Source organism: Macrobrachium nipponense, chromosome 24 (assembly GCF_015104395.2).
Source record: "Macrobrachium nipponense isolate FS-2020 chromosome 24, ASM1510439v2, whole genome shotgun sequence".
Lineage (NCBI taxonomy): Eukaryota > Metazoa > Arthropoda > Malacostraca > Decapoda > Palaemonidae > Macrobrachium > Macrobrachium nipponense.
Genome location: NC_061091.1, coordinates 573,051 through 599,368, shown reverse-complemented (window position 1 = coordinate 599,368; position 26,318 = coordinate 573,051). Strand labels below are relative to the sequence as shown.

Sequence of the window (26,318 nt, the reverse complement as noted above, 5' to 3'; positions counted from 1 at the left end):
AAGTGTTTTAAGAAGTTTGTGCACCAAGACTGGTTCGATGCTCTTATGTTTATTTCTTCATTGGATCTTACAGAAAATAGGTAACATTATGAGGGGTCCACTTATCACAGTAAAGCGCTAAGCTCTTGGAATATGATCCATTCATGGTAATCTAATACGATTCTGTAATGGCTTAATTGTAATTTATCATAGAAATCTCTTAAGTTATCATGCTAATAATGCATTTTAAATAGATTTTTCATATGTATACCCAATACCTCATAAATGTCTACCTAATCTCTCTCACTCGTACAAGTTGGCTGCATGGTAGATGTACGATAATAGCATGCAATAGAGATTCCGGAATGTGATCAGTATTTTATCAAAGTATATGATGATCATTTTATTTTAAGCGATTATATAAATTACAATGTATTTTATATTCATAGCCGCTATTAATTACAGTGTACTTTAATATAACTTAAGCGCAGAATCCTACGTACGACAACTTTTACCTTCAGCAAGATAAACAACAAGAAGATGGTCGGAGAGGTCGCAGCAGCAGCAGCCCCTTCGTCTATTGTTTATGGTGGTGGCTGACGAAATCCGTCTGGAGATTTCTTCCGTTTAGAATATCGACTGAACGCCGCGATGGCCGAGGAAGAATTCGTAAGTTCGTGGAGATGAACGTCCCGGGTTCGATTGAGTCGTTTATGGAGTGGTTCCTTGGCCCAGGTGCCAATTGGGGGGGAATCCAGATGGCATGTCCTCGTTGACACCTCTCGTATAAACCTGCCCCGGTGACTCGGGGAATTATATTTTCCCACTTTTTTTTACCTACTTTTCCATTTGCTTTTCATCCAGTTCTTACTTAATAAAGTATCGACGGTTTCTCTATGTACGAGTTGTAATTTATAAATAGTATTGAATAAGTAAATTGGGTTAATTGTGTCGTATTATGGCTAGCTTTCTAAGGGTATACTAGGTAGGCCAACTGTCACTTCTTGGCAGCTCCTTCGGTACGTAATATTTTTTTTATTTAGGTATGTCATTATGGATACTACTAGACCCTATTTGTCTCATTGATTATTTTAAGAGTTAATACGAGCTTTATCCCGCCAGTTTTCATACAGACGCACTACTTGTGTGAGAATTTAGTAGTACCTAGGTACAGCGTATTTAACGCAAGAAAGAATAAACCTTCGTAGCCTAAATGGCATGTGTAGTAGTGGATTGCCTGACCATAGGCAAACTTGCCCTCTGCACAATAAACTATCAAAATTAAGTCAATCTTTCCTGATACTTTAATTGGCTCGTAAGAAATACCGTTAATCTTCATAAATAGTGAGAAAAAAATTAGTAGTACTAGGTATACCAAAATAGTCATTCTTGCAAACTAGGTACTACTATAGCTAATATTTAGGCTATCACAAATAGAAAATGGTAGATGTACTAAGTAATAACTCCACGTCGGGTATTTCTTTGTAAATTACAACTTCCTATAGTACGTGTATATTAAGAATTTATCATTATTTTCATGGGGGCCGACTGTAATTAACCCCCAGGGGCTACCTGGTATTAGGTAGTAATAGCCCTCGTGGGAATTGGAGTTCAGACCAGAAACAAACTTTTAATCCTTTATAAGTTAATTTTGGGGGTACACTTGGCCCATGTTTGGGATAGTTTGCATGGTATTTCTACAGAAGCATACCACACGGACTGCAAGGAACGTAACCTCTTGATACAACATCCACTAGGGATTAGGGTAAAAAACCGCATGGTACAGGGGTGGACCATGTACGATCAATGTGTACAACCCCAAGAAAAGTACATTATAACGCGTCCTGACACCGGAGTAGAGGTCTTTTGCTCCGTTTCTCACCAACAAGTTGTCGCGTTTGATGCCCATCTCCGATGTCAGGACGCATTATAATGTACTTTTTTTGGGGTTGTACACATTGATCGTACATGATCCACCCCTATACCATGCGGTTTTTTACCCTAGGGCGTCCAATGTATTTCGCCGTGTTTAGTACTGGCCCCTGGGTGTTAATTACAGCCGTCCAAATAAATATTAGTTAAATTTCTTGTTCAGTAAGTAAAACTGCACAGGAAAACCGCAGCTGCCATAGTCTAGGCCGCCGCGGATAAGTACCCTAGATCTACCGTTTGCATATCTGTGTACGCCATTACAGCTCCTATCTCAGTACCCAATTGATCTTAACCCTGAGGCTAGCGCGCGCAGCGAAACAATACCTTTTGCCAGAACAAATGAGCTTGCCAAGAATATTTAAATATATGCCGACGAAGTGCAAAGCACAGTTCCGCCACGTTCTTACTGACAGCACACATTAACAAACTTTTCACCTTGAAAATCCATGGTCTGCGGATATTTTTTTCCTTTGAAAATCCGCAGTGTGCAAATCTTCACTGGCTCCTACCTTATTTGGGTTACTTAATAAGAGTTTACCATTATTTTTTGGGTGTCGACTGTAATTAACCCCCAGGGGTTACTATTAAACATGGTGAAAATTAGTACTAGCCCTCATGTAGGAATTGGAGTTCAGGCCAGAAATGAACTTTTACCCTTTAGTTATTTTTGGGAGCACACTTGGTCCACGTTTGTCTTTTGGGTATGTGGCCTAGGCCTACTATTTGTCGAGAATCTAGGCAAGAGGCCTAGCCTAGGCTAATAAGGCCCTTGGTGATGGAATTTACACTGTTACCTTTATTCTAAAACTGCGAAATATGAATTTCATGAGGATCTGACACATTTGTTATTCACTTTCACTGGAAAAGCCTTGTTAACCCACTGTAACCCCCCCCCCCCCCCCCCCCCCCCCCCCCCCCCCAACCCCCCCCCCCCCCCCCCCTTCAGCATGTAGTATCTATAATAATAGTGGTTGCGAGTGTGGGAGAAAGGGTTTGGGGTTATGAAAATGACTATAAATGGTAATTCTTCTGAAGCAAGCCGCATCACCAGTTTCTAAAAGACAATTAACAAGCCTTCATTTAATGGTGTTTTTTCAGTGAATCTCATCTTGTTTTCTTGAGGAAATGTTATTTTAACCCCCTTTTCCACCCAACAAGCTTGGGGGCCCCCAGTTGGGAATCGGGGTTTTTGGGTGGGGAAATACCAGAAAGGAGTGCTTTGCAGCAATAATTTTGGGAGCACCTACAGATTCGTGGGCCCACTCGACCGCCGACCGAAATCGGCGGAAGAACACCAAAACCATTATGGCGGCGATAACAAAACAACAACAAAAAGTAGGGAGCCACTACATATCCGCGACGATCGATTTATGTGTGCTGTCAGTAAGGCTGTGGCGGAACGGCACTTCGCGCCTTATTCGCATATTTCAAGATTCTTGGCAAGCACGGCATGCTCTGGCAAGAGGTAATGTTGCGCGCTAGCCACAGGGTTTACATTAAGGCTACTTACCATGGCGGATGGATTTGGGTGTCGCGCGGCCCGGGAAACTTTAGATTAACTTCAAAACAGAGATGGGATTTTTCAAACCACGTTCCTTTAGACAAGGAAACACTAAAATAAATTACATCACTAACGCCGACGTCCTTTTGTCACTACAGAGTGATCACACCTAAAGGCGTTCCTGTTGTTGTCGATCCGACAAATAGCTCCACAACACTCACAGTTTTTTTGCTTTAGAATTAAATTATGTCTTTGAGCATATTCAATCACAACTTTTTTACCACCACTAGACAAATAATGATAAAATTCACTGTAACCCACATTGCACTGCAAACAATCGGTAGGAAATCGAAGGTCTGTTAAAATTAATGCCAGAAGGGCCAGCCACTGCCTCTGCCATAGCTACAGGAAGACAAAATGCCGGTTTTTGCTTCATTATTCGAGTATTCAGTCAAACAAGGATACCAGTGGACACTGGACAGGTAACTTTATTACTCCGCTGAAATGCTAGTGAAACTTAGTTTTCGACTAAAGTCGTTCGTAATTGGTTATGAAACCCATAACGTCATAACGATGTCACACCTCTCAGTAACTGGAACTGCTTTTGTTTGCGTAAGAAAGTAAGTTAGAGGGCTCATTAAAAGTAAACATTACCGTAGAGGAAACACCTCTCCCGACTTAGGAAAAATTTGAGGTAAAAACTTATCAAGCTCATTTAATTCCACCCTGTTCAATCTCTCATATAATGACTATACTTTTTATATTGCTTTTCGCATGCTCTTTCCATGTAGGGGATTATTTATTTTAATATCCAGTGCAGAGTGCTTCTGAACTATTACCCTATAAATGAGTAAAAATCAGGGGGTAATTCTACAGAATAGTTCCGCACGGACTGCAAGGAACGTAACCGTGGATACGACATCCACTAGGGATTGGGGCGGGGCGTCCAGTGTATTTTGCCGTGTTTAGTACTGGCCCCCTGGGGTAAATTACAGTTGTCCGAATAAATATTACTTAAAATTCTTGTTCAGGAGGCAAAACTGCATAGAAAACCGCAATTGCCATAGTCTAGGCCGCCGCGGAATAGTACTGTAGATCTACCAATCAGGGATATACATGATTTTAACTTTCGTAATCTATCTTCACTAGGCTTCCTAAAGGTATGACATCTCTTTAGAATCTCTTCGCTTTGATAGGCGTGTGAATCTGTAATGGATTATCAAGCATTTGCATCATAAATGAACATCAAAGTTGTCAGATTCACTTAAAAAACTATCAGGAAAACTTTCACTTACTGGCTGTTAGAGTAGCATCATCCACTGAAGCAGTAAGTGTGTTTCCAAGGGTAAACCTATGTGACACATATACATACGTACTGTATAGTGAAACAGTTTTGGAAGTGAAGTAGAATGAAATTGCATACAAAAGTAAGATTGTACATAAATTTAGGGTAGATCTAGGGTACTTATCCGCGGCGGCCTAGACTATTGCAGTTGCAGTTTTTCTATGCAGTTTTACCTACTGAACAAGAATTTTAAGAAATATTATTCGGATGACTGTAATTAACCCCCCAGGGGCCAGTACTAAGCACGGCGAAATACATTGGACGCGCCAATCCCTAGTGGATGTCATATCCGCGGTTACGTTCCTTGCAGTCCATGCGGACTGCTTCTGTAGAAATACCATATTTAGTACTATCTATATTGTATAGACATGAATCATAGTATGATAGTGAATTTATATTTGTTGACTTGCAAATAAAGCCTTAAGAAGAATATATAAAAGTAAGATGGCAGGATTGAGCTATAAATGATATCACAAACACCTTAGAGTGTAGGCTTGTGCCTGATAGTGTCAGCTTGGCTCCTGTGAGCAACAAGAGTCGGTAGACTCGCAACTACTTGAATAAGTACAGGCAGTCCCCGGGTTACGACGGGGGTTCCGTTCTTGAGACGCGTTGTAACCCGAAAATCATTGTAAGCCGGAACATCATCAAAAATCCTAAGTAAACCTACTTTTAATGCTTTGGGTGCATTCAAAACTATGTAAACTGCATTCTTATTGCATTTTGCATTAAAAAAAAATGTCAAATATTGGTTATTTTGCATTTTTTGGTGTCATATTTCTTGTGCCAGATCAGCTTTGTAGGCGTCGTAACCCTGGAAGTAATTTCTGATGAATATAATTGAAAAGCGCCTAAACCTCGGAACGTCGTAAGCCGAACCCGTCGTAACCCGGGGACTGATTATACTATAGTTATGAGGTTGGAAATGGGATTTTGTCGAAGGCAAACCACAAGAAAGGCATGAGTGGCTGGATTTTAGGGGCCCATTATGTCATAAGTTACAATAAGTGCACAATAGTTATATGTATGTACTGTAAAGTCGTATAAGAACTTTGAAACATAACAGGTGAAAGTCTTACAACAATGTTACTCTAAACTATAGGTATGTTAAATGAGAATTATAAAAGGGAAGCAAAAGTGATTTTTAAAAAAGAAGTCTTATGGTCTGTATTGGAGAGAGGGAGAGAGAAAAAGTTATGGCTGATGCCATTCTGGTAAATGTTACAAAACTGAAACATAGGCTATGGCAGAATTGCATCATACGGGTTTTGTATTATATATATGATATGGTATTGTAAAACATAATAGTACAAGCATCCATGTTATTTTTGTCATAATTTCTTTTTTTATTGGTATTGTGCTCAGTTGATGCACTAATTTGTGGGTGATGCAATACAACAGTTTTACATGGTCAGTGTTGTACATTACCAAACATTGTGCAATCTTTATATTGCCTAATGTTGTGCTACTCAGTATTGTGGCATAGTGCATACTGTTTATAAGCTGTAGTGATACCTGGCAGTGTCACTTGACAACTTTGTTTGTAATAACGACTGGTAGGTGAGACATCTAAAGAAAATGTGATAATTTAGTTTATTCTAACTCATCATTCTTGTGATGTATGATGTGTGAAGTGTTATATACTCCATGATGCCAAGGAAATCATGGTTTTTGGAAATGTGTCTCTGTTGTTTGTGTTTTTAGTGGCTCTTTGTTCTTAATTTTTTTTTATGAAGATGCAGAACAAATATTTACCGTTTTGTTTTGTGACCGTATAATGATGCAGTAATTTGAGTTAATGGCACGATTTCATAAAATCAGTGTCTATATTCCTTCCTGTTTTCCAGATCTTTGATCCCAACCTCAAGAAAAAGAAAAAGAAGAAGACCGGCTTTAACTTGGACGCAGCTCTTGCTGATAGTGGCGGAACCCCAATTGTTGAACCTTCTCCCACACCAGAAAATGTTGAGGCTCCGGAACCAAAAGAAACCACACCAGAGATGGATGGTAAGTATATTAAATGGTATATGAAAGTGCAGTGATGCTTTATGAACCAATATAAATTCAGCTGTTCACTTATTTTTTCTGGTTGCTTTCCATTATTTGCTTCATAAAGTTTAGACATTTTTATTCTTATCATTCCCACTGTATGTTTCATTATTGACATTGTCTTTACATATCTGTTACTATTTATTAAAAGGCAGTTCAAATCTGTTCTTTTTTAATGAAGGCTGCATTCTCAGATGCATGTAGAAATAAAAACCCCCATTAAAATTTACTTTTTTTTTTTTTAGAGATTGAACTGTTTGGCAAGAAAAAACCCAAGAAAAAGAAGTCAAAACCTTTCAACTTAGAGGAATTAAATGATGCACTGCCCGATGGTAAAGAGACTTACACCGGTGGAGACGAAGAAAACATTGACCCTGCTACCACTGTGGTAGCGGAGGTGGAGGACTTTGATGTTGACATGGACTTCAGTAAAGCAAAAAAGAAGAGGACAAAGAAAAAGAAGCTCGACACCCTTATTGCAGAGGAAGATGCCATTGATGATAAAGATGGTGACTTGGGTAAGTTTTGCCAGTCCTTCTATACATTTAGAGAAAGCTAAATAATAAAAAGATAACAATTGAAGAAGAGTAATGTCAACCTGGTGATAGAGTTTGAAAGAATTAGTAGATAAATACAATGTCAAGCAGTTGTAGAATAGAGTAATGTAAAGTCATTTATTAAGTATAGATAACATTCATATGAGGACTTTGACAGTACCAAGCAAAGGCTAAAGACCTTTGATAGCTCACCTTCAATTTCACTGCTAGTGTCAGCCTGTACACAAATAGATGGTGGAGGAGAGAAGGTATAATCAGAGACCTAAGAGTCTGGAGGGCAAGCCATTACATAGTTTTCAGTGCTTTACTACTTAGGTTTTCAGCTTTTGTTGTCAATTTTTTTTTTTTTTTTTTTTTTTTTTTTTTTTGTTTTTTTTTTTTTTTTTTTTTTTTTTTTTTTTTTTTTTTTTTATCTGAAAACAAAGTTCCATATTTGATGTAGCTGCTTTTTGGAACTTTAATAATACAGGCGGCCCGCGGTTAACGGCGCAATCACTCAACGGCGAATCGGTTTTACGGCGGTCGTCAAAATATTCATTAAAAAAATAAGGCTTTTAAAGGTATCTTTACGGCACAAATTTCAGTTAACAGCGCCGCTAGCGCCGTTGTCTAACGAGTTCATACAATTGTAGAAATGCCGTTCAGACCATAAAGGTTATGTAAATTATATTAACAAATTTTATGGAGAGTTATTACGTAAGTCTTAGGTAAAATATATGCCTCTGACGCTGTTCTATGCCGAAAATATCGAGTTACATAAGTGCAAATTTAGCTATGGATGTGTCGATTTATAAATGTTCATGCTTTTGTTTAAAATGTGTATGAAAATGTATTACGTGAAAGGCATTTTTATTTCTGTACAGAAATATACAAACTGCCCTTCACGTTATCAAATACAATGTTTTTTCATGTTCTTTCTTGTAAGCCGCCGCCTGCCGCTCTTCCGAGAATATCGATTTAAAAAAAAGTGCAAATTAGCGATCGATGTGTCGATTTTATAAATGTTTATGCTTTTATGTTTAAAATGTGTATGAAAATGTATTACGAATAGGTTATTTTTATTTCTGTGCAGAAATATGATAAAAAGGCAGCTTTTGAAACTCCAGTATCGACTACGATGTTTTTTTCAAGTTCGTTCTTGTATGCCGCCGTCTGCCTCTGACGCTGTTCTATGCCGAAAATATCGAGTTACATAAGTGCAAATTTAGCTATGGATGTGTCGATTTATAAATGTTCATGCTTTTGTTTAAAATGTGTATGAAAATGTATTACGTGAAAGGCATTTTTATTTCTGTACAGAAATATGATACAAAGGCAGCTTTTGAAACTGCCCTTCACGTTATCAAATACGATGTTTTTTCATGTTCTTTCTTGTAAGTCGCCGCCTGCCGCTCTTCCTAGAATATCGATTTAAAAAAAGTGCAAATTAGCGATCGATGTGTCGATTTTATAAATGTTTATGCTTTTATGTTTAAAATGTGTATGAAAATGTATTACGAATAGGGTATTTTTATTTCTGTGCAGAAATATGATAAAAAGGCAGCTTTTGAAACTCCCCTTCAAGTTATCGACTACGATGTTTTTTTCAAGTTCGTTCTTGTATGCCGCCGTCTGCCGCTCTTCCGAAAATTTCGAGTTAAAAGAGTGCAAATTTAGCGATCGATGTGTCGATTTTTCAAATGTTTATGCTTTTATGTTTAAAATGTGTATGAAAATATATTACGAAAAGGTATTTTCATTTTTGTACAGAAATAAGATACAAATTAAGGCAGCCTTTGTAACTACGCTCCATGTTTCAGGGGATGGTTTTTCATGTTCGTTCTTGTCCGCCAGTTCCGAAAAATGCATTGTGTTATTTTATTAATTATGCATCTTTTCCATAAATCCTTTAAAAAGTTATACATTATTTCACTGTATCCAAGACTATTGTATGTATTCTCATATTATTGTATTTTAAAATACTACGGCAAACTTAAGCCCGTATTTCGCGGAGCGGCCAATGTTGTTGTTTGAAATCAGCTGATGAATACGAGTTTGTTTCACCATAACGCAATTCTGAGCGAATGCTCTCGCTTCTAGTTAGCATAAACGAATATCTATATACTTGACTTATATGAGACAGTTATTTTTCCTTATACAGCGTGTTTTTAGGTGGAAATATTTATTGAATATGTCTCGTTGTGAATGTGAACTACCATTGGCGGCATGTTTATTGCATAAAAAATTACGTGATTCCATTCGCAATAATCCTTTATATAATCATAATACGAACTTTACGTTATTTATCTTATATCGGCGTGAAACCAACAGTAAAATGTGTTCTTTCAAGCACAGTAGTTTTGATTAAAATGATTTTATCCCAATTTTATCTACAGTTGTGTGTGATGGCAGACGTTTACTGCAGTTTTATCCTTGTTGCCGATGTACGATAATAGTCATTAGCAGCTTGAACAGTTTTCTCAGCTTCAGTTATAACTAGGTTTAAATTTAACGGTATATTTCCCGATTGCTCTTTAATCTATATTGATCTCTGATCTATAGCGAATAAAGTTATTACATTAAGATATCTCAGTTCTATTCTATACATAACGCCATTTATAACAAATACGGTAATGTTGCACTGTAGTACGATGATCGAAATACAAGCCAAACAGATGTTATCCAGTTCGGTTGTACTTAGAAAAAAAAAAAAAAAAAAAGTCGTTTCTCGTTCGGTTGTTCATGGCTGTACACGTTCACACGAGTATAACGTTAAAAACCATTACTTTCATCATTCTCTTTTGCTGTTATTGAACTTATGTAACTAGAAGATGGATAAAGTTAGGTCATTGTGGATCCCTCATAAAATCGGACTATCGTAAGACTAATGATCGTAACCTGAACACTACAGCTACCTGTACACTGTATAAACTTTATTATATCTTTACATACTCTAGACACCCACATGTACTGTACAGTAAATTCTATAGTACTATACTGCATAAATATAATTTTACTTATTGCGCCGTTGTGGGATTACGGCGCCTTTGACTGGTCTAGAGTTTCGAAAGAAGGTGTGCGGCGGCCGTAGGCTTTAAAATCGCTCAGCGTCGAAAAATCGCTTGGCGTCGGTGGCCAGGAACGGAACCCCTGCCGCTAACCGAGGGCCGCCTGTATTATAGCTCCTCCACAAATTGTATGCATCTCAAACCTAATTATTCTCTGAAGTTCCACATTGTTTATAAAACTACACTAATGTCCATTTGTTCCGATACGTAATACAAACCCTCGGTCCTTTAACAAATAGGAAGTAGCTAGCGGCAGCTGGAACGGTCGTAAGCTTCGAACAAGGGGAGAACGTAGTTAACTGCTTGTCCGATCGTCGCGCGCCGCGCGACTGGGAGGTAAACAAATCACTTTTGCTTTCGGCCGTGTGTGGGTAGGACGTGTTCGCCATCGCTCTGCCCGCTTGTCGTTTGCTTCAATTCTTGAGTATTTGGTTTCTATTTCTGTGTATCAGGAGTGATAGTAAGTACTTTTTTCTCTATTTCAATTGATTACAATGAGTGAATCAGAGGAAATTGAAATTTCACCGCGCCCTCCAGTCGCCCGTAGAGTGTGTCCCGGGCTGGAGGGACGTAAATGTGGGGGGTTCAGGTCCTTTGTGGAGGTGGACCCCCACGAGGTCCAGGGGTTGATACAGCGGTTGGCGGGGTCGGCCGTGGTCACTCATGGTGCGGTGACCACCACGACGACCACATTAACTACCCCTGCGTATGAGATGCCACCACATCTTGTATATACGCCTCATAATGTCGGTGACACCCACGGTGGCAGTACAAAAACCAATTGCCGCCGTTCCAAAGAGGACGATGCCACCACCACCTGGATTTTTTCCTTTGCCGACCCCGGACTTCCGCTGCCCCAAGAGTACCCCCCTGGACCTGCCGCCAGTGCCACGGATGTCGGTGACTGTCGACAGGACGCCTGGCTCTCCCTTAGTACCTGCCGTGCCTGCCGTACCTGTGGCCGCTCCAGCGACTCTTTCCATTTCAGGTACACATTCAATTTCAGATGTTCCTGCTGTTCCTGCTGTTCCCGGACCTGTTCCTGCCGTTCCCGCTGCTGGTGTTGCTGTAACAGTTTCAGGTCCTTCCGGACAGGTGCAGTCGGGCCCTGTTGCTTCGGCAACTGCCCCGGCTCCCTCCTGGATGGAAGACCTGACGTCTGTCCTGCGGAGCCTGGCGAAGAAGAAGAGGAAGAGGAAGAAGGTGTCGTCATCGTCTTCATCGTCTTCTTCGTCGTCTGCTGCCTCTCCTTCCCCTTCGACTTCTAAGGCCAAACAGCCGAAGAAGAAGAAGGTTGCCTCCTCCCCCCCTAAGAAGACTCCTTCGGGATCTTCTAAGGGCCCGGCTCGCTCAGGCGAGCTGTGGGGAGCTCTTCTGCTGGTCCTCCTGTTCTTGGGTGCGGGGCCCGTCGCTTCTTCTGCAAAGAAGAAGTCGACGGGGACCAGAGGTGCATCAGCTCGGCTGGTGCGTCCTCACCTGGTACTAGTGGTTCTGCCGCTAAGCCAGGTTCCGTCTCGGCTGCTTCTCGTTCGCGAGAAGCACCGAGTGGACGCTCTTCTAAAGAGGACCGTCCAGCCAAAGTTTCGACGACCGAGCTCGCTCGCCGTCAAGACAGCGGCACGGAGCAGAAGACTGGCGAGAGTCGTGCACACGACTCTCGCCAGGCCACTGGACGCTCTCGCAGCGACCAGCCGGCTGCTCGGGCTGACGTGACGGTCACTGACCGGCCACGGGTTGAGGCGAGGAAGGAGTCCCACGGCCGCCGCCGGTACCAGCCACGGCTAGTACCAGCGGTTTGACGCGCCGAGAGGACGCTGGCCGGTCTCGACGCGAAAGGGAGCCTAGCAGGTCACCCGTCCGCCGCTCCCGATGGGACCGGGCGGAGACGGTGACCAGCGGCAGCTCCGCCTGACGCTAGAGAGCGGTCTCGACGTTCTCAGCCGAGCCAATCGCCCCAGGCGAGCGGCGACGCTAGGCCTGCTGCTAGACCGTCACCGCGGGTTGACGATCGGCAGCAGCCCTCTACGCACGCTGGTCCTGCCAGCGAGCGCGGGGGGAGCGTCAGGTCTGCCTCTCCTGTACCTTCAACCTCCTCGGGCTATACCGGGAGGAGCGAGGTACCAAGGAGCGATCACGAGAGGTGCGCCGCTCGTGACCCAGCTATGACGCCGTACGGCTCAGGCACGGTCATAGGACCGACCAGGACGTACGCGCAAGTAGTTGGAGGCGACCGTCAGGGGTCTGTCGCTGTTCCTCCTTCTGAAGGAGGAGAGTATCGAGGGATATGCTCTTGTTGGAGGGACTGGACGGTCCTACTCCACAGGACGCTGTGACGCCCGAGATACAGAGGAACTTCGCGGAAGTCATTAAGCTGATGCGTCTGCATAATGGCCTCGCGGAAGGATCGCCGCTACCACCATCAGAGCCCACGTCCCGGCTCGAGTCATTTTGGGGTCCCAAGAGGGAGCCCAAAATGATGATGGGGTTGCCACGATCAGAGCTTGCGGACTCAGTCCTGGATCAGGTGGAGTATCTCGTCTCAGGACGGGAGGACTCGCTAAAAATCCGGACAGTCCTCTAAGCTGCTTCCTCCTCCTCTACAGCGGCAGAGGCGTTTCTACGTGCCATCAGAAGACCCGATACTGCCGAAACAGGTTAACCCGGAGTTAGCGAGGCTGACTCCAGGTGTGTACCCTGCAGCAGCTCCTGTCGGAGAACCTATGGTTCTCGCAGCAGGAGGCACTTGCCCTGGAATCTACCGCTATGGCAGCATTCCAGGCAGTTTCCTGGTTGGATTTGTGGTCCCTCACAATATCCAAGGTGGCGGCCGGCTCCGGGAGTTCTGCTCTCGAAGACGACGCTTCCTTCAGGAGACTGTGCCAGTCTGGAGGAAGAGCAATCTCTTACCTCGCCCATCAGACTGCTAACCTGTGGGCCAACTTGGTTCTTCGGCGTAGGGACGCAGTCCTTACCCGAGTGACCAAGGGGGCTGGGCGTGAGGCGGCACTCGGGCTAAGAAATGGACCTCTTAGGAGTTCCCCAGCTCTCTTTCCTGGAGAGATGGTGGACGCTGCGGTGGAACGGCGGCGCACTGACGAGAGTGACCGCTTAGTCCACCAGGCAGTCTCGAAGGTTTCTGGGCAACCTCGAGTAACTGCGGCCAAACCAAAGAGCTTGGCTAGCGCTTCCACGGCGGCGAAGACGGTCGCACCGTCCAAACCCCGTGTGAAGACTCCAGTTGTTTCGACTTCTGCGAGAGGAGCGCGCAAATCAGCCCTCCTCCCAACCCTCCTTTCCCCGAGGAGGTGCTGGAAAGAAGTCGAAACGAGGAGGGAAACGCTAGGGACGGCGTTCCCCTCACCTGCTGCCGAAGTGGGGGGGTGCCTGGCGAGCCATTGGGCGACTTGGCAGCGCTACGGCGCCGAGAACTGGATAGTAGACGTCCTTCGGGAGGGATATCTACTACCCTTCGAGGTCTCGGCCCCCCCTCATCTCCAAACCGGTCCATCTACAGACCTATGTCGGGGATCAGCAAAGGACAACGCTCTTCGACAGGAGATCAAAGACCATGCTGGCGAAACGAGCTGTAGAAATCGTGGAGGACCAGTCACCAGGCTTTTACAGCCGCCTCTTCCTAGTGGAGAAGGCATCGGGGGGCTGGCGCCCGGTGATAGACCTCTCTCCCCTGAACCGCTTCGTTCGCACGACGCGCGGTTCACGATGGAGTTCGGCACGCTCAAGTGCTCGACTCGATCAGGGGGAACGATTTCATGCTTTCGGTGGACCTGAAGGGACGCGTATTTTCAAATACCCATCCATCAGTCCTCCAGAAAGTACTTCCGCTTCATCTTCGACGGGACGGTGTACCAATTCAGGGCACTTTGTTTCGTCCTCTCAACCGCCCCACAGGTGTTCACGCGAGTGTTCACTCTGGTGTCGGCTTGGGCCCATTCGAACGGGATACGTCTTCTGAGGTATCTCGACGATTGGCTGGTCCTGGCGAGCTCCCGCTCGCAGTTGCTACAGGACAGAGATCGACTCCTCAAAGTTTGTCGCGATCTGGGGATCGTGATAAACTACGAGAAGTCCGATCTCGAACCCAAGCAGAAGATGAAGTACCTGGTATGCTGATAGATACGGTAGCAGGGCAAGTCTTTCCCGCAGACTTGCGTATCAGCAAATTCAGGGAGGCAGCCGGCCGGTTCCTGTCGCGGCAGGAACAGGCAGCACAGCAATGGCAAGTCGTGATCGGCCATCTGTCGTCACTCGAGAAGTTAGTCCCTCACGGGCGTCTTCACCTGCGGTCTCTCCAGTGGAGGCTAAGGGAGAGTTGGTCTCAGGCCAAGGATCCTCCTTACTTTCCGTGGCTATCACGGACAAGGTGGGAGGCAGGACCTAGCCTGGTGGCTCGACGACAAGAACCTCTTAAGAGGAGTGCCCATACGCACTCCCCCCCGGAGATGCTTCTGTTCTCAGACGCATCGACCGAGGGATGGGGCGCACACCTGGAGGAGTTGCTGACTGCAGGTGTGTGGGGACCATCACGAGAAGCACCTTCACATCAATGTCCTGGAACTCAAGGCGGCGTTCAACGCTCTCCAAGAGTTTCGGGACCGCTTGGTGGGACACTCAGTGGTGTTGATGTGCGACAACACCACAGTAGTGGCATATGTCAACAAGCAGGGGGGGCTAGTGTCTCTTCCGCTCCATCAGTTGACGGTGCAGGTGCACGAGTGGGCCACGGCTCACTCGATAGAGCTGTCAGCACGCTACATTCCAGGCAAGAGGAATGTAGTAGCAGACAAGCTCAGCCGTCGGGATCAGGTGATAGGGACCGAATGGTCTCTACACCAAGAGGTGGCGGAAAGGCTCTTCAACCAAACCTGTGGGGGCGACCGGTCGTAGACCTGTTCGCCACCCGGCACAACAGGAAGATACAGGTGTTCTTCTCGGCCGTGCCGGACCCATGGGCAGCTGCAGAGGACGCTCTCCAACACCCCTGGGACAACCTCTTCGCTTACGCCTTTCCTCCCTTCTGTCTGATTCGGAAAGTGATCAGTCGAGCGGCTGGTCACTCCCAATCTCAGAATGATCCTGGTGGCTCCCAAACGGCCGCAAGCCGTTTGGTATCCGGACCTGCTGGCTCTTCTGCAGACGCACGAGAGAGCTACCCAACTGGCACAACCTTCTAGCCCAGCCACACGTAGAACGGTACCACCGCGCAGTCCAGTCCCTTCAACTTCACGGCTGGCTGTTATCCACCATCTCTTGCGAACGAGAGGCTTTTCTCGTAGCGCAGCAACAGAGATGGCTGGACACGTCAGACAGTCCTCTGCAGCTGTATACCAGGGGAAGTGGGCCGTCTTCTGTGGTTGGTGTCGTAGACAGGGTTTGTCTCCTCTCAGAGCCACTCTTCAGCAGGTACGGATTTCCTCGTGTTTCTTCGCCGAGAGAAGCTCCTCTCAGTACCCACAGTCAAGGGATATAGAGCCGCTCTGGCTCTCGTCCTAAAACTGAGGGGACTGGACATCACGAATTCGTTCGAGATATCCTTGCTAATGAGGAGCTTCGAAAAGGTCTTGCCCACCCAGGGAACTCAGGCCCCCGGCTGGTGGACGTGACTCTCGTCCTTAGGAGTCTGACTCGAACACCGTTCGAAGCCACTCCGAGGAGTCGTCAGACAGGGATCTGACCCTCAAGACCCTCTTCTTGCTGGCCCTGGCATCGGCGAAGAGAGTAGGGGAACTACATGGCCTTTCTTATGATGTGAAACATACCAGAGGCTGGGGATCTGTGACGCTCGATTTCGTCCCGAACTTCGTAGCTAAGACTCAGAATCCGTCGATCCCTGACGAAAAGGTTCGAGTCTTTCACGATCCCCTCCTGCTGGACTTTACAGATAACGATGCGGATGAGATGCTGCTTTGTCCTGTGAGGGCGCTACGGCGCTATCTGAAGAGAACTCGACATCTCAGGCCTGAGTGTCGACGCCTCTTCGTTAGCACTGGGGTCACCAAGAAAAGAAGTCCCAACCGAACACGCTTTCTTTCTGGCTACGTGAGGTGATCAGGAGAGCGTACGAAGCTGATGGTAGCGACGACATCCGTACGCTCCGACCGAGAGCCCACGAAGTCAGAGGTATCGGACCCTCCTTAGCGTTCCGTAAGAACTTCTCCGTGGCGCAGGTCCTGAAGGCGGGTGTCTGGGCCAACCAGACCACCTTCACGTCCTTCTACCTTCGGGATATTGCCCACAAGTCCTTGGATACTTTTCCTTGGACCTGTGGTGGCTGCTCAACACGTTGTGTAAGCTTACCCAGCACCCGAGCAGGCAGAACAGCATCGATTCCTGGTATGACTGGGAGAATGAATGAGTGAATGAGAGAGTGACTGGCTTCTCTTCACCATCTTTTCTACCTCTACCTGTGGGCAGAGGGATACGGTCGTTACCTTGCTGGAAAGGAGTCCGATGCAGGTAAGCTATTCAACAGAGCTCCATCCTATCTCTTTAATTAGAGATAGGAGTAAATATCCACCACTTCTCCAACAAGGGGGAGAAGTGGATGCCAACATGAGACAAACCCATTACTTTACATTTGCTCATGTAAAAGAAAGTTCTTACAATGCTGGTACGAAGAGATACGCTTGCCTCTCTCTTAGTACTCGGCCCAGAGGTCTGACCATTGATCCTGCGGTGCACACCCGATCAATCGGACAGAGGCTTGGATCCCTCCCTCGCTCTTACGACCAGGGAGGCATTCCAGGGATGGACGAACACCAGTCTGTTCATCAAAAGACTCAGATTCCACCCACCAAGAAGTGAGTCTTCCTATTGTTAAAGGACCGAGGGTTTGTATTACGTATCGGAACAAATGACAATTTGTCGAAAATTGCATTTTTCCTAACTATACAAACCTGAGGTCCTTTAACATAAAGTCCCTCCTCATGCCACCCCTCACTCTGCGTATTTTGCATGGGCCAAAAGCAAAAGTGATTTGTTTACCTCCCAGTCGCGCGGCGCGCGACGATCGGACAAGCAGTTAACTACCGTTCTCCCCTTGTTCGAAGCTTACGACCGTTCCAGCTGCCGCTAGCTACTTCCTATTGTTAAAGGACCTCAGGTTTGTATAGTTAGGAAAAATGCAATTTTCGACAAATTGTCATTTTAGCAATACTGCACCAGTCAAATGCAGGTGAAACTAAAGCCCTTTGGTAAGACTGAATACTGTTATATAGTTGAAAAAAAAAAAAAATAGAAGCTGTCAAAATCTGTAGCATGAGAGTTTACACAAATATTTTGGCAAGGTATTTTAACCAGAACATCAAGTCAAATTCATCAACATTTATTGAGTACACTGATTGGAGAACAGAGATAGTACGTATTCAGGATAGCGCACTATATAGTATTTGGGTCCTGATGTTTTTAGTGTTGTTGATGCCCAGTGCCATTGTTTACAAGAAAAAGTGTTGAATGGAATGCCTTCCTTTTAATAAAATGTTTCCTTTGGGGTCTGAAGCAGTGTAATAGCAGTGTCTGGCATTCTTTATAGCAGGGTGGACTGCAGATCTAAACTGCTGGTTCTCCATAACAGTATCATATGTGTGGTGTTGATGATGTTAGTACTGTATCCTTTGACAGAAAGGAAATACTGTAATTGTTTTAACATTGAATATAAGGAATTACATATTATCCAAAGTTTCAACCAGGGATACATGGTAGCAAGTTCTAGTAGCTTACAAAGGGTTTCAGACAGTGTGAGTACTTCATAAATTTTCATAATAATGTGTATGTACTCTATCTTTGATTATAATATTATGTCTTCAGTAATCCCTGCATACACAGGTTTTGATGAAATGTTTTAAGATTTTTTTGGAGAGATACCAACATGCAGTACAAAATCAGATGGATATGGTACTTTGGATTATTATATTTTATATCCACCTGTATTATAGCATCCATACTTGTTTACCTAACATCTTACATTATCCCTCAGGACTGAAAGTAAAACAATTCATAGCAAGAGAGGGGCAGAAAGAATAAGACTGATTTACTTGTGATTGCTTCATTGGTAGTAGGATATTGTGTAACTGTAGCTTAAGGCGCTGTCACACTCGCGAAATTTCCGTTGACTTTTGATTTTGACGTCGACTTTTCATGTTTTGACGACGACTTTTTCGGGTCGTCGTCACGAATTTTAAAAACGGTACCGATCGAATTCAACCCATCGCTACCGTCGACTTTATTGTTTGTGTATATCTCGGAGAGCGCGCATTTCAAGTCATAGGTGCAAGATGGAGTTTTTGGTACAGGGGACAAGATTGCCAGAACAGTTCTTGGTCGAAGATATGGGGGAGAGATTATGCTTATGCCACCATAAGCATCTTAGGTCTTAAATGAAAAAACTACCAAGATATCACTATGCGACTCAGGGAAAACTTTCCTGAACTTGCTGATCTTTATACAGATAAGCATGCTATATTGTGAATATCAGATTGTTATATAGCCTAGGTCTGCTCTCAATTTTTTTTTTTTTTTTTTTTTTTTTTTTTTTTTTTTTTTTTTTTTTTTAATATAAACAAAAATCTTTAAAAATTTTGCAGTGTTTCTCTAGCTTAATTTATAATACAGTCTGACTGTGGTTGTGTAAAAAGGTTATGAATAGCCTATCTAGGCTAGGCCTAGCTTATTTTTTTAAACAAAACTTTTCACATCTTTTTAACCAGGACCGAACCCAAAGACACTTTTTTTTAATTCTACGCATCATTAAACACATGCAAGCACGACCCAGTAATTGCTTTGTGTTATAAAGCATAGTTGTTTTATCATTCCGGGAAGCCACAGCTCAGATAGTTTGTTTACGTTTTGACGATGACAACCACAGTATGAAGAGGAACGTGTGTGACAATCTGAGTACAGAATGACGTCGACTTCTTTGGAAAGTTGACGACAAACTCAGAAAAAGTAGATGGAAATTTCGCTAACGTGACAGCGCCTTTAGTCCTCCCGATAACTAATGAAGACTGGTAGTCTAAAGGCGCTGTCACACTAGCGAAATTTCCGTCGAATTTTTCTGAGTTTGTCGTCTACTTTCCAAAGAAGTCGACGTCATTCCATACTCTGATTGTCACACACGTTCCTCTTCATACTGTGGTTGTCATCGTCAAAACGTAAACAAACTATCTGAGCTGTGGCTTCCCGGAATGATAAAACAACTATGCTTTATAACACAAAGCAATTAGTGGGTCGTGCTTGCATGTGTTTAATGATGCTGCATAGAATTTTAAAAAAAGTCATTGAGTTCGGTCCTGGTTAAAAGGACGTGAAACGTTTCATTTTAAAAAATAAGCTAAGGCTAGCCTTGATAGGCTATTCGTAACCTTCGTTTACACAACCACAGTCAGACTATTATAAATTAAGCTAGAGAAACACTGCAAAAATTTTAAAGACTTTTATTATTTGCTATTGCAAACAAACAAACAAAAAACATAATGACAGCAGACCTAGGCTATATAACAATCTGATATTCACGATATAGCATGCTTATATATATAAAGATCAGCAAGTAAAGGAAAGTATACCCTGAGTTGCATGGTGATTTCTTGGTAATTTTTTCATTTAAGACCCTTTTTCATAAAACTATCATGCTTATAGTCCCATAAGCATCGTCTCTCCCCCATATCTTCGACCAAAAACTGTTCTGGCAATCTTGTCCACTGTACCAAGAACCCAACCCCTCTTGCATCTGATGACTGGAAATGCGCGCTCTCCGAGATATAAACAAACAATAAAGTCGACGGTAGCGATGGGCTGAATTCGATCGGTACCGTTTTCAAAATTCATGACGAAGACACCAGTGTGACAGCACCGTAACTCCCAAATTATCAGTCAAGTTTTAAGGTCCGAGCATCTTGTGTGAAAATTCATTTTTTGCTGTGACAAGTGGTTTTCATTTAAATTTGGACAGGCCTCTCGTTTTTAGCAGTCTTTCTTAATTAGGTACCATCCCACAGAATTTACAGGTCATGCCATAACCCAGATGGTTAAGTGGGTGAGTGTCTTTTTACTATTTTTGAGCCGATTCTTTCACTGCATCACTGAACCCTTTTAAGATGTTGACATGGTCAAGAGAGGTGAGTAGTGAGTTTTAGATATGAAAGGAGCCATAGATTTGAAAGCAAAAGGCATCATGTTGTTTGGTGTAGAATATTTTTCTAGTTTTAGGTGACTGCAAATTGAAAGTTATTGTTTATTATTGAGAAACCTTGGTTTGTTTTTTATGGTATTTATGTAATGAACCTCTTTCATTCATGCTCTCAGAGGAGACTGTTGTATGTGAGGAAATCAGAGGTGAGTTCTGGATAATGAATTCTTGCTACTCCAAGTTCATTTCCCCCCATGATATATTTAAAACGCTGTTATTGAGGTCCATGTAATATGGCAGTTTTTGTTAGTGTTCTCCTGAATACAGTTAGTAGGTAGTGAGTACCCTTTTAATAATTCTGTGTGTTACAGCCACATAAATAGCTTCTTTCCCACTGTTATCCTTACATTAAAGGGTCAGTTGCCTGATGCGCCGTCTACACTGCCTTCTGTCAAAGGCATCATCCTCTACCAAACCTTTTCTTTCCACATCTTCCTTCACTTTATGTCGCCATCTAATTCTCTGTCTCCCTCTCGATCTTCTTCCTCTAACAGGCTCGTTGCAAGCCCTCTTCACTCCCTCCACGTCATCCATCCTTAACACATGCCCCACCTCAATCGTGACGCTCTTATCACCTTTGAAATCTTTACTAAGCCTGCTCTTCTTATTTCATCATTATCCAATGTCTCGAGCAGCAATATTCCCATTATCCACCTCAGCATTTCATCTCTGTTCTCTCAAGCTTTACTTCCTCGTCTTCTTAGAGCCCATGTTTCCACTCCATACATTATCACAGCTACAAAAGTATTAGGATCTGTAAGTTGCATTTAAAGAACTTTCATAATCTGCTGCATGTGTACATTTATTGAAATATCAAATGCACTAGAGTGTATACATTACAAAAAAACTGTCAGTCATATTGTTAATGCAAAAACATTGAAGTTATTACTATGCAGGAAACTTCTATTTTAATGCAGTATGTTACTAATCAGAGGCCTTTCACACATGACTAAATTTTAGGCAGTGTCATAACAGGGGGTATTTTAAAAAATATTTTGATGCAAAGACTTTAGCATGTTCAAAAAAAATTTTAACAATAGTTATGTTCTTTGTATTTTTCAAAGATATGCAAACTGTATAGTCTTCATAACCCACAGAATCAGGCGATGGCTGGACAGGCACAGAGAGAGATTACACTTATGATGAGCTGCTGGAACGCGCATTTAACCAACTACGTGAAAAGAACCCTGAAATGGCCACCGGTGAAAAGAAAAAGTTTGTTATGAAGCCCCCTCAGGTGAGTGCATTATCAAGACCAATTAAACTTATTTTCATATACATAGTACAATCAACCTCCATTATTCGCAGCTTGCTGTTTGCGGACTGACCTATTCGCAGATTTCTCTATGGAACACATATACATACATATTATTCGTGGTATTTTTTACTGAGAAATATTCACTAATTTCTGTATTTTCATATAATTTTCATGACTAAATGCCTTTTTTGTCATAAAAGCATTCAACAGATATATGTAAGCATTTTTAGAGGTTTTTTTTATGTTCAGACTGTCAAAATAGGCAGTTCTAAGCATTTTAAGTATTCACGGATGTTAGCTATTTGTGGGAGGTAGGTCTGGTACACATCCCGCGAATAAGAGGTCTACTAGAAAAAGTAATTTATAGCAATGTTTGCATAGTATGTATTGTTGCATATTAGAAAATTTTGACGACCTTAATCAGGTATCTTATACAATGAGGGTACTAAACATGTTGAAAAAACACCCCAAGTTTACTAATATCAATATTTCTTCATTATAGGTTGTGAGGATTGGTTCCAAAAAGACAGCCTTCGCCAACTTTTCAGAAATTTGCCGTCTTCTTCACAGATTGCCGAAGCATGTACTTCAGTTTCTTTTGGCTGAATTGGGTACTTCTGGAAGTATTGATGGTAAGAAATCTGGGATTTGGCTCAGGAGTTTCGTACATTAGTTTATTAACAGTGTCAGAATTTAGTCTTAGGTACATTTCCTCAATACGCATTTAGGTACATTTCCTCAATAGGCATTTAGTATAAAAAAAATATTTTATCAATCATTAAGATTGTTTAAGTCTTGTGCACATATCAGGAGAAGTTAAGTGCTGTATGAATTTTGAACATGTACTCATTCTCGTCAAAAAGTTACATGTCAGAGCATTATGCAGTATCCACAGTTGGGTCCATATCTCCCTCAGCAAGGATAGTTGCTGGATTATCTCAAAATTCAGTTTTTATTGCCTAGTATGGCATTTTCTGTTATTAAAGTAGAATTTTCCAGTTATGCTACTTAACATTATTAGAAATACATCTCCACTAGTGTGCAGCTTTCAGTGATTCAAGAAATACCATAAAAGCAATAAAAAATTTAGTGTCCAAAAAATCCCAAGCCCAGCAAGGAGATCACTTTCCTTAAGTTACATAAAACGGGCGTAAATGTCAAATTATACAGGATTCTTTCTAATGTAAGTGTATAATGGTAGTGAGGACACAGAGAAAGAAGTCAAGCCTCCACAGCATATGAAGTGATCAAACTAAACGTTCCCATAAAGTTTTAAGGCATGTATGAATTCCTTTGTAATGACTACTAATAGAATTTATGGAATAATAATAAAATAAAAAAGCGCCCCAGTGGCGTTGTCAGTATGGTGTTTGCATGCCACCTCAGTGGCCGCCAGTTCGATCCTCAGGCATTCCATTGGTGCGAGAGATGTGTATTTCTGGTGATAGAAGTTCGCTCTCGACGTGGTTTGGAAGTCACTTAAGGTCGTTGGTCCCGTTGCTGAATAACCACTGGTTCCATGCAACATAAAAGCACCATACAAGCAAAACTATAAAATAAAAGATATGAAGCAGTGGAAACCTACAGTAAGATTATGACAGTCAGTACAAAAATTATTTGATAAAAGTGTTATGTTTTTATGCAAAGATCATTAAAACTTTGTAAACCCTCGTTATTTTCTGTTAAAATATGGAAAGTTTTATTCCACAAATCATATGAAGTGGTATGAAATATGTATGGTCTACACACATACAGTCATATAAGGAAATGAAGATGCTGTTGCTAATACCTTCTGTGAGTGAATTGTAGTTTTATCTAAAATTCATCATCATCTGTAAATGACAGTCATTGTGGAGTAATGAATCCAACAGTAAGAAATTAAAACTTTAAATCAAGTGTTGGTTTGTAGTGTTCTTCATTTCAGAAAAAATGCTATGTTGAAATCATATCCTGTTTTGGAACAACACTTTCAATCAATCAGACATTAACTTTAGTGATGATTATCCCATTTTCAGTTACCAGTGTATATCAAGTATCAGAAACAAATCTTTGAATGAAATTTTATTAACTTCAGCATTTTCAGTTTCTCTATATAATTTTGAAATAAAGTATATCTTAGTTTAACCAGACCACTGAGCTGATTAACAGCTCTCATAGGGCTGGGCCAAAGGATTAGATATTTTTACGTGGCTAGGAACCAATTGGTTACTTATCAATGGGATGTACAGCTTATTGTGGGATCTGAACCACATTATATCAAGAATGAATTTCTAATCACCAGACATAACTTCCCCTGGTTCAGCGTTGGCAGAGCGGGGAAGTGAACTCTGACTACTAAATCAGTAGGTGAGTATGTAACCCACTCGTCTGAGGAAATAAATAGGTTGTAATAAATTGAAAACCCATAGGACCAGCGTGGTAGAAGTTCACTCCCGATGTGGTTCGGAGGTCACGTAAAGCCGTTGGTCCCGTTGCTGAATAACCACTGGTTCCATGCAACATAAAAACACCATACAAACAAACAAACCATAGGAGCAGCTCTATGAGAGTTGAGAATCTTGACGTGATGATTGTGTTAAAAAATATATTAATATTTGCAAAGCTTTATGTATTAGGTAATATCAGTTAATTATTACAGATTCCCCAGGCCAGGTCTTATAAGTGTCCTGAATGAGACTTGGTTTATGGTGATGCTTGATTTGTACTTTTTGTAGCAGGTTTTGTTTCCCATCTTTTGGTATTTTCTTATTTATTTTCTAGCTCTGTTTAATGTAGTGCCTGAATGAAAGTTCGTAAACCATGTTGATTTTGATATTGTTCTATTACAGGTAATAATCAGTTAATTATCAAAGGCAGGTTCCAGCAAAAACAAATAGAAAACGTTTTAAGAAGGTTAGTCCTCATTATGTTTTACCATTGCTTCTGTATATTATTTGTTCATTCATTATCATCATAAGAAATTATGTATATGTTAGAAATATTTTGTACAAGTTATGGTTTCATTTGGCAACATCTTGGTTCTCTTTTCAGGTACATTAAAGAATATGTCACTTGTCATACATGTCGATCTCCTGACACAATTTTACAAAAGGATGCTCGTCTCTATTTTCTTCAGTGTGAGCAGTGTAATTCAAGATGTTCTGTAGCTCCTATCAAGTCAGGTTTCCAGGTATGGTATCCTTTTTGTTTAATGTTTTTCGATCCCTTGCAGCTTTGGTTATTCATTTACTTTTCATATTGGCAAGGATCCTCTTTCTTCCCAAGAGAGCCAGTCTCTCTCTCTAGAAGGGGTACAAGCAAGAGCCACAAAGCTAATTCCATCCATCAGGCAAATAGGTTACCAAAAACGACTAGAGAGCCTGAACATGTATAACTTAGAAACACGATGATTGCGTGGACAACTAATAGACATTCAAAATACTGAAAGGCAGAACAAAAGTAGAGAGTAACCTCTTCACATTAAACAAAAACCAGACAAGAAATAATGGATGGAAACTATAACTGAAGAGATACAACACATCCCACTGTGGGAACTTCTTCACATACAAGATATGTGATATCTGGAATTAACTGCCGCCAGAAGTTGTAAACAACAACATTGTGGACATGTTTAAAAGAAATCTAGACAAAATCATTGGACACTGAATGAACAGTAAAAACCTGCTCTTAGAGATAAGTGAGGACACAATGTATCCTCGGATGGACTAACAAGTCTTTGAGATAATCTCTCTCTCTCTCTCTCTCTCTCTCTCTCTCTCTCTCTCTATCTCTCTCTCTCTCCTCTCTCTCTCTCTCTCTCTCTCTCTCTCTCTCTCTCTCCTCTCTCTCTCTCTCTCTCTCTCTCTCTCTCTCTCTCTCTCTCTCTCTCAGGTGGTAGCTGTTTTGCTACCATTTCATCATCCAGTTAGTTAATGACAATAACATTTTAATCCTGTTGATATCTAGTATTGTAATTATTTAAGTTTACCTAGTGAGTTCAGTAAAATGCATAATTTGTTTTGTATTTAATTACTTTTTTACATGTCACATCCAATTTATGTAGTGTACAATATTAAAGATTTTTTTTTCTTCTTTACAGGCTGTTGCCAACAAACAACAGAGACAAGCTATCAGAGCAAGCAAGAATTAGGAATTTGTATAGTTTTAGTGTATTAAATAAATTTTTTGCTAGATCTTTATGTGCGTGGAAGTGGTTTTAGTTTATATTGTTGAAATGACATCGTGGAAGTGTTTGATAACTTTGACAAGAGTAAATCACCTGCTAGGTTCCTTTGATGCTGTTTATGTAATCTTTTTTAAAAATTCTGTTCACAATAGCTTTGAGAGGGCTTTTGAAGTTTTCTTATTTAAAAAAAAATACATGACATCTTCTGTTGTAGCCTCAAAAAGTTGCAGTTTTTCATGAAAATGTACTAAAATTCTAATAAAAAAAATCTCCCGTAACCTTTT

At 42.1% G+C, this 26,318-nt stretch overlaps 1 protein-coding gene across 2 annotated transcripts; it reads left to right on the top strand.

Annotated features, from left to right (window-relative positions):
- The first annotated feature begins 492 nt into the window (after positions 1-492).
- On the top strand, positions 493-26,312 carry LOC135204642 (eukaryotic translation initiation factor 2 subunit 2-like). Of its 2 annotated transcripts, XM_064234793.1 has the most exons (9): positions 493-648; positions 6,605-6,764; positions 7,052-7,324; positions 20,728-20,757; positions 21,709-21,848; positions 22,372-22,501; positions 24,698-24,761; positions 24,900-25,038; positions 25,948-26,312. In XM_064234793.1, exons 1-9 carry the CDS (start codon positions 631-633, stop codon positions 25,996-25,998), a joined length of 1,005 nt encoding a protein of 334 aa, XP_064090863.1. In that variant the 5' UTR covers positions 493-630; the 3' UTR covers positions 25,999-26,312. The 2 variants fall into 2 exon arrangements, with proteins under 2 accessions (XP_064090863.1, XP_064090870.1); XM_064234800.1 differs by lacking the exon at positions 20,728-20,757.
- The last annotated feature ends 6 nt before the right edge of the window (positions 26,313-26,318 follow it).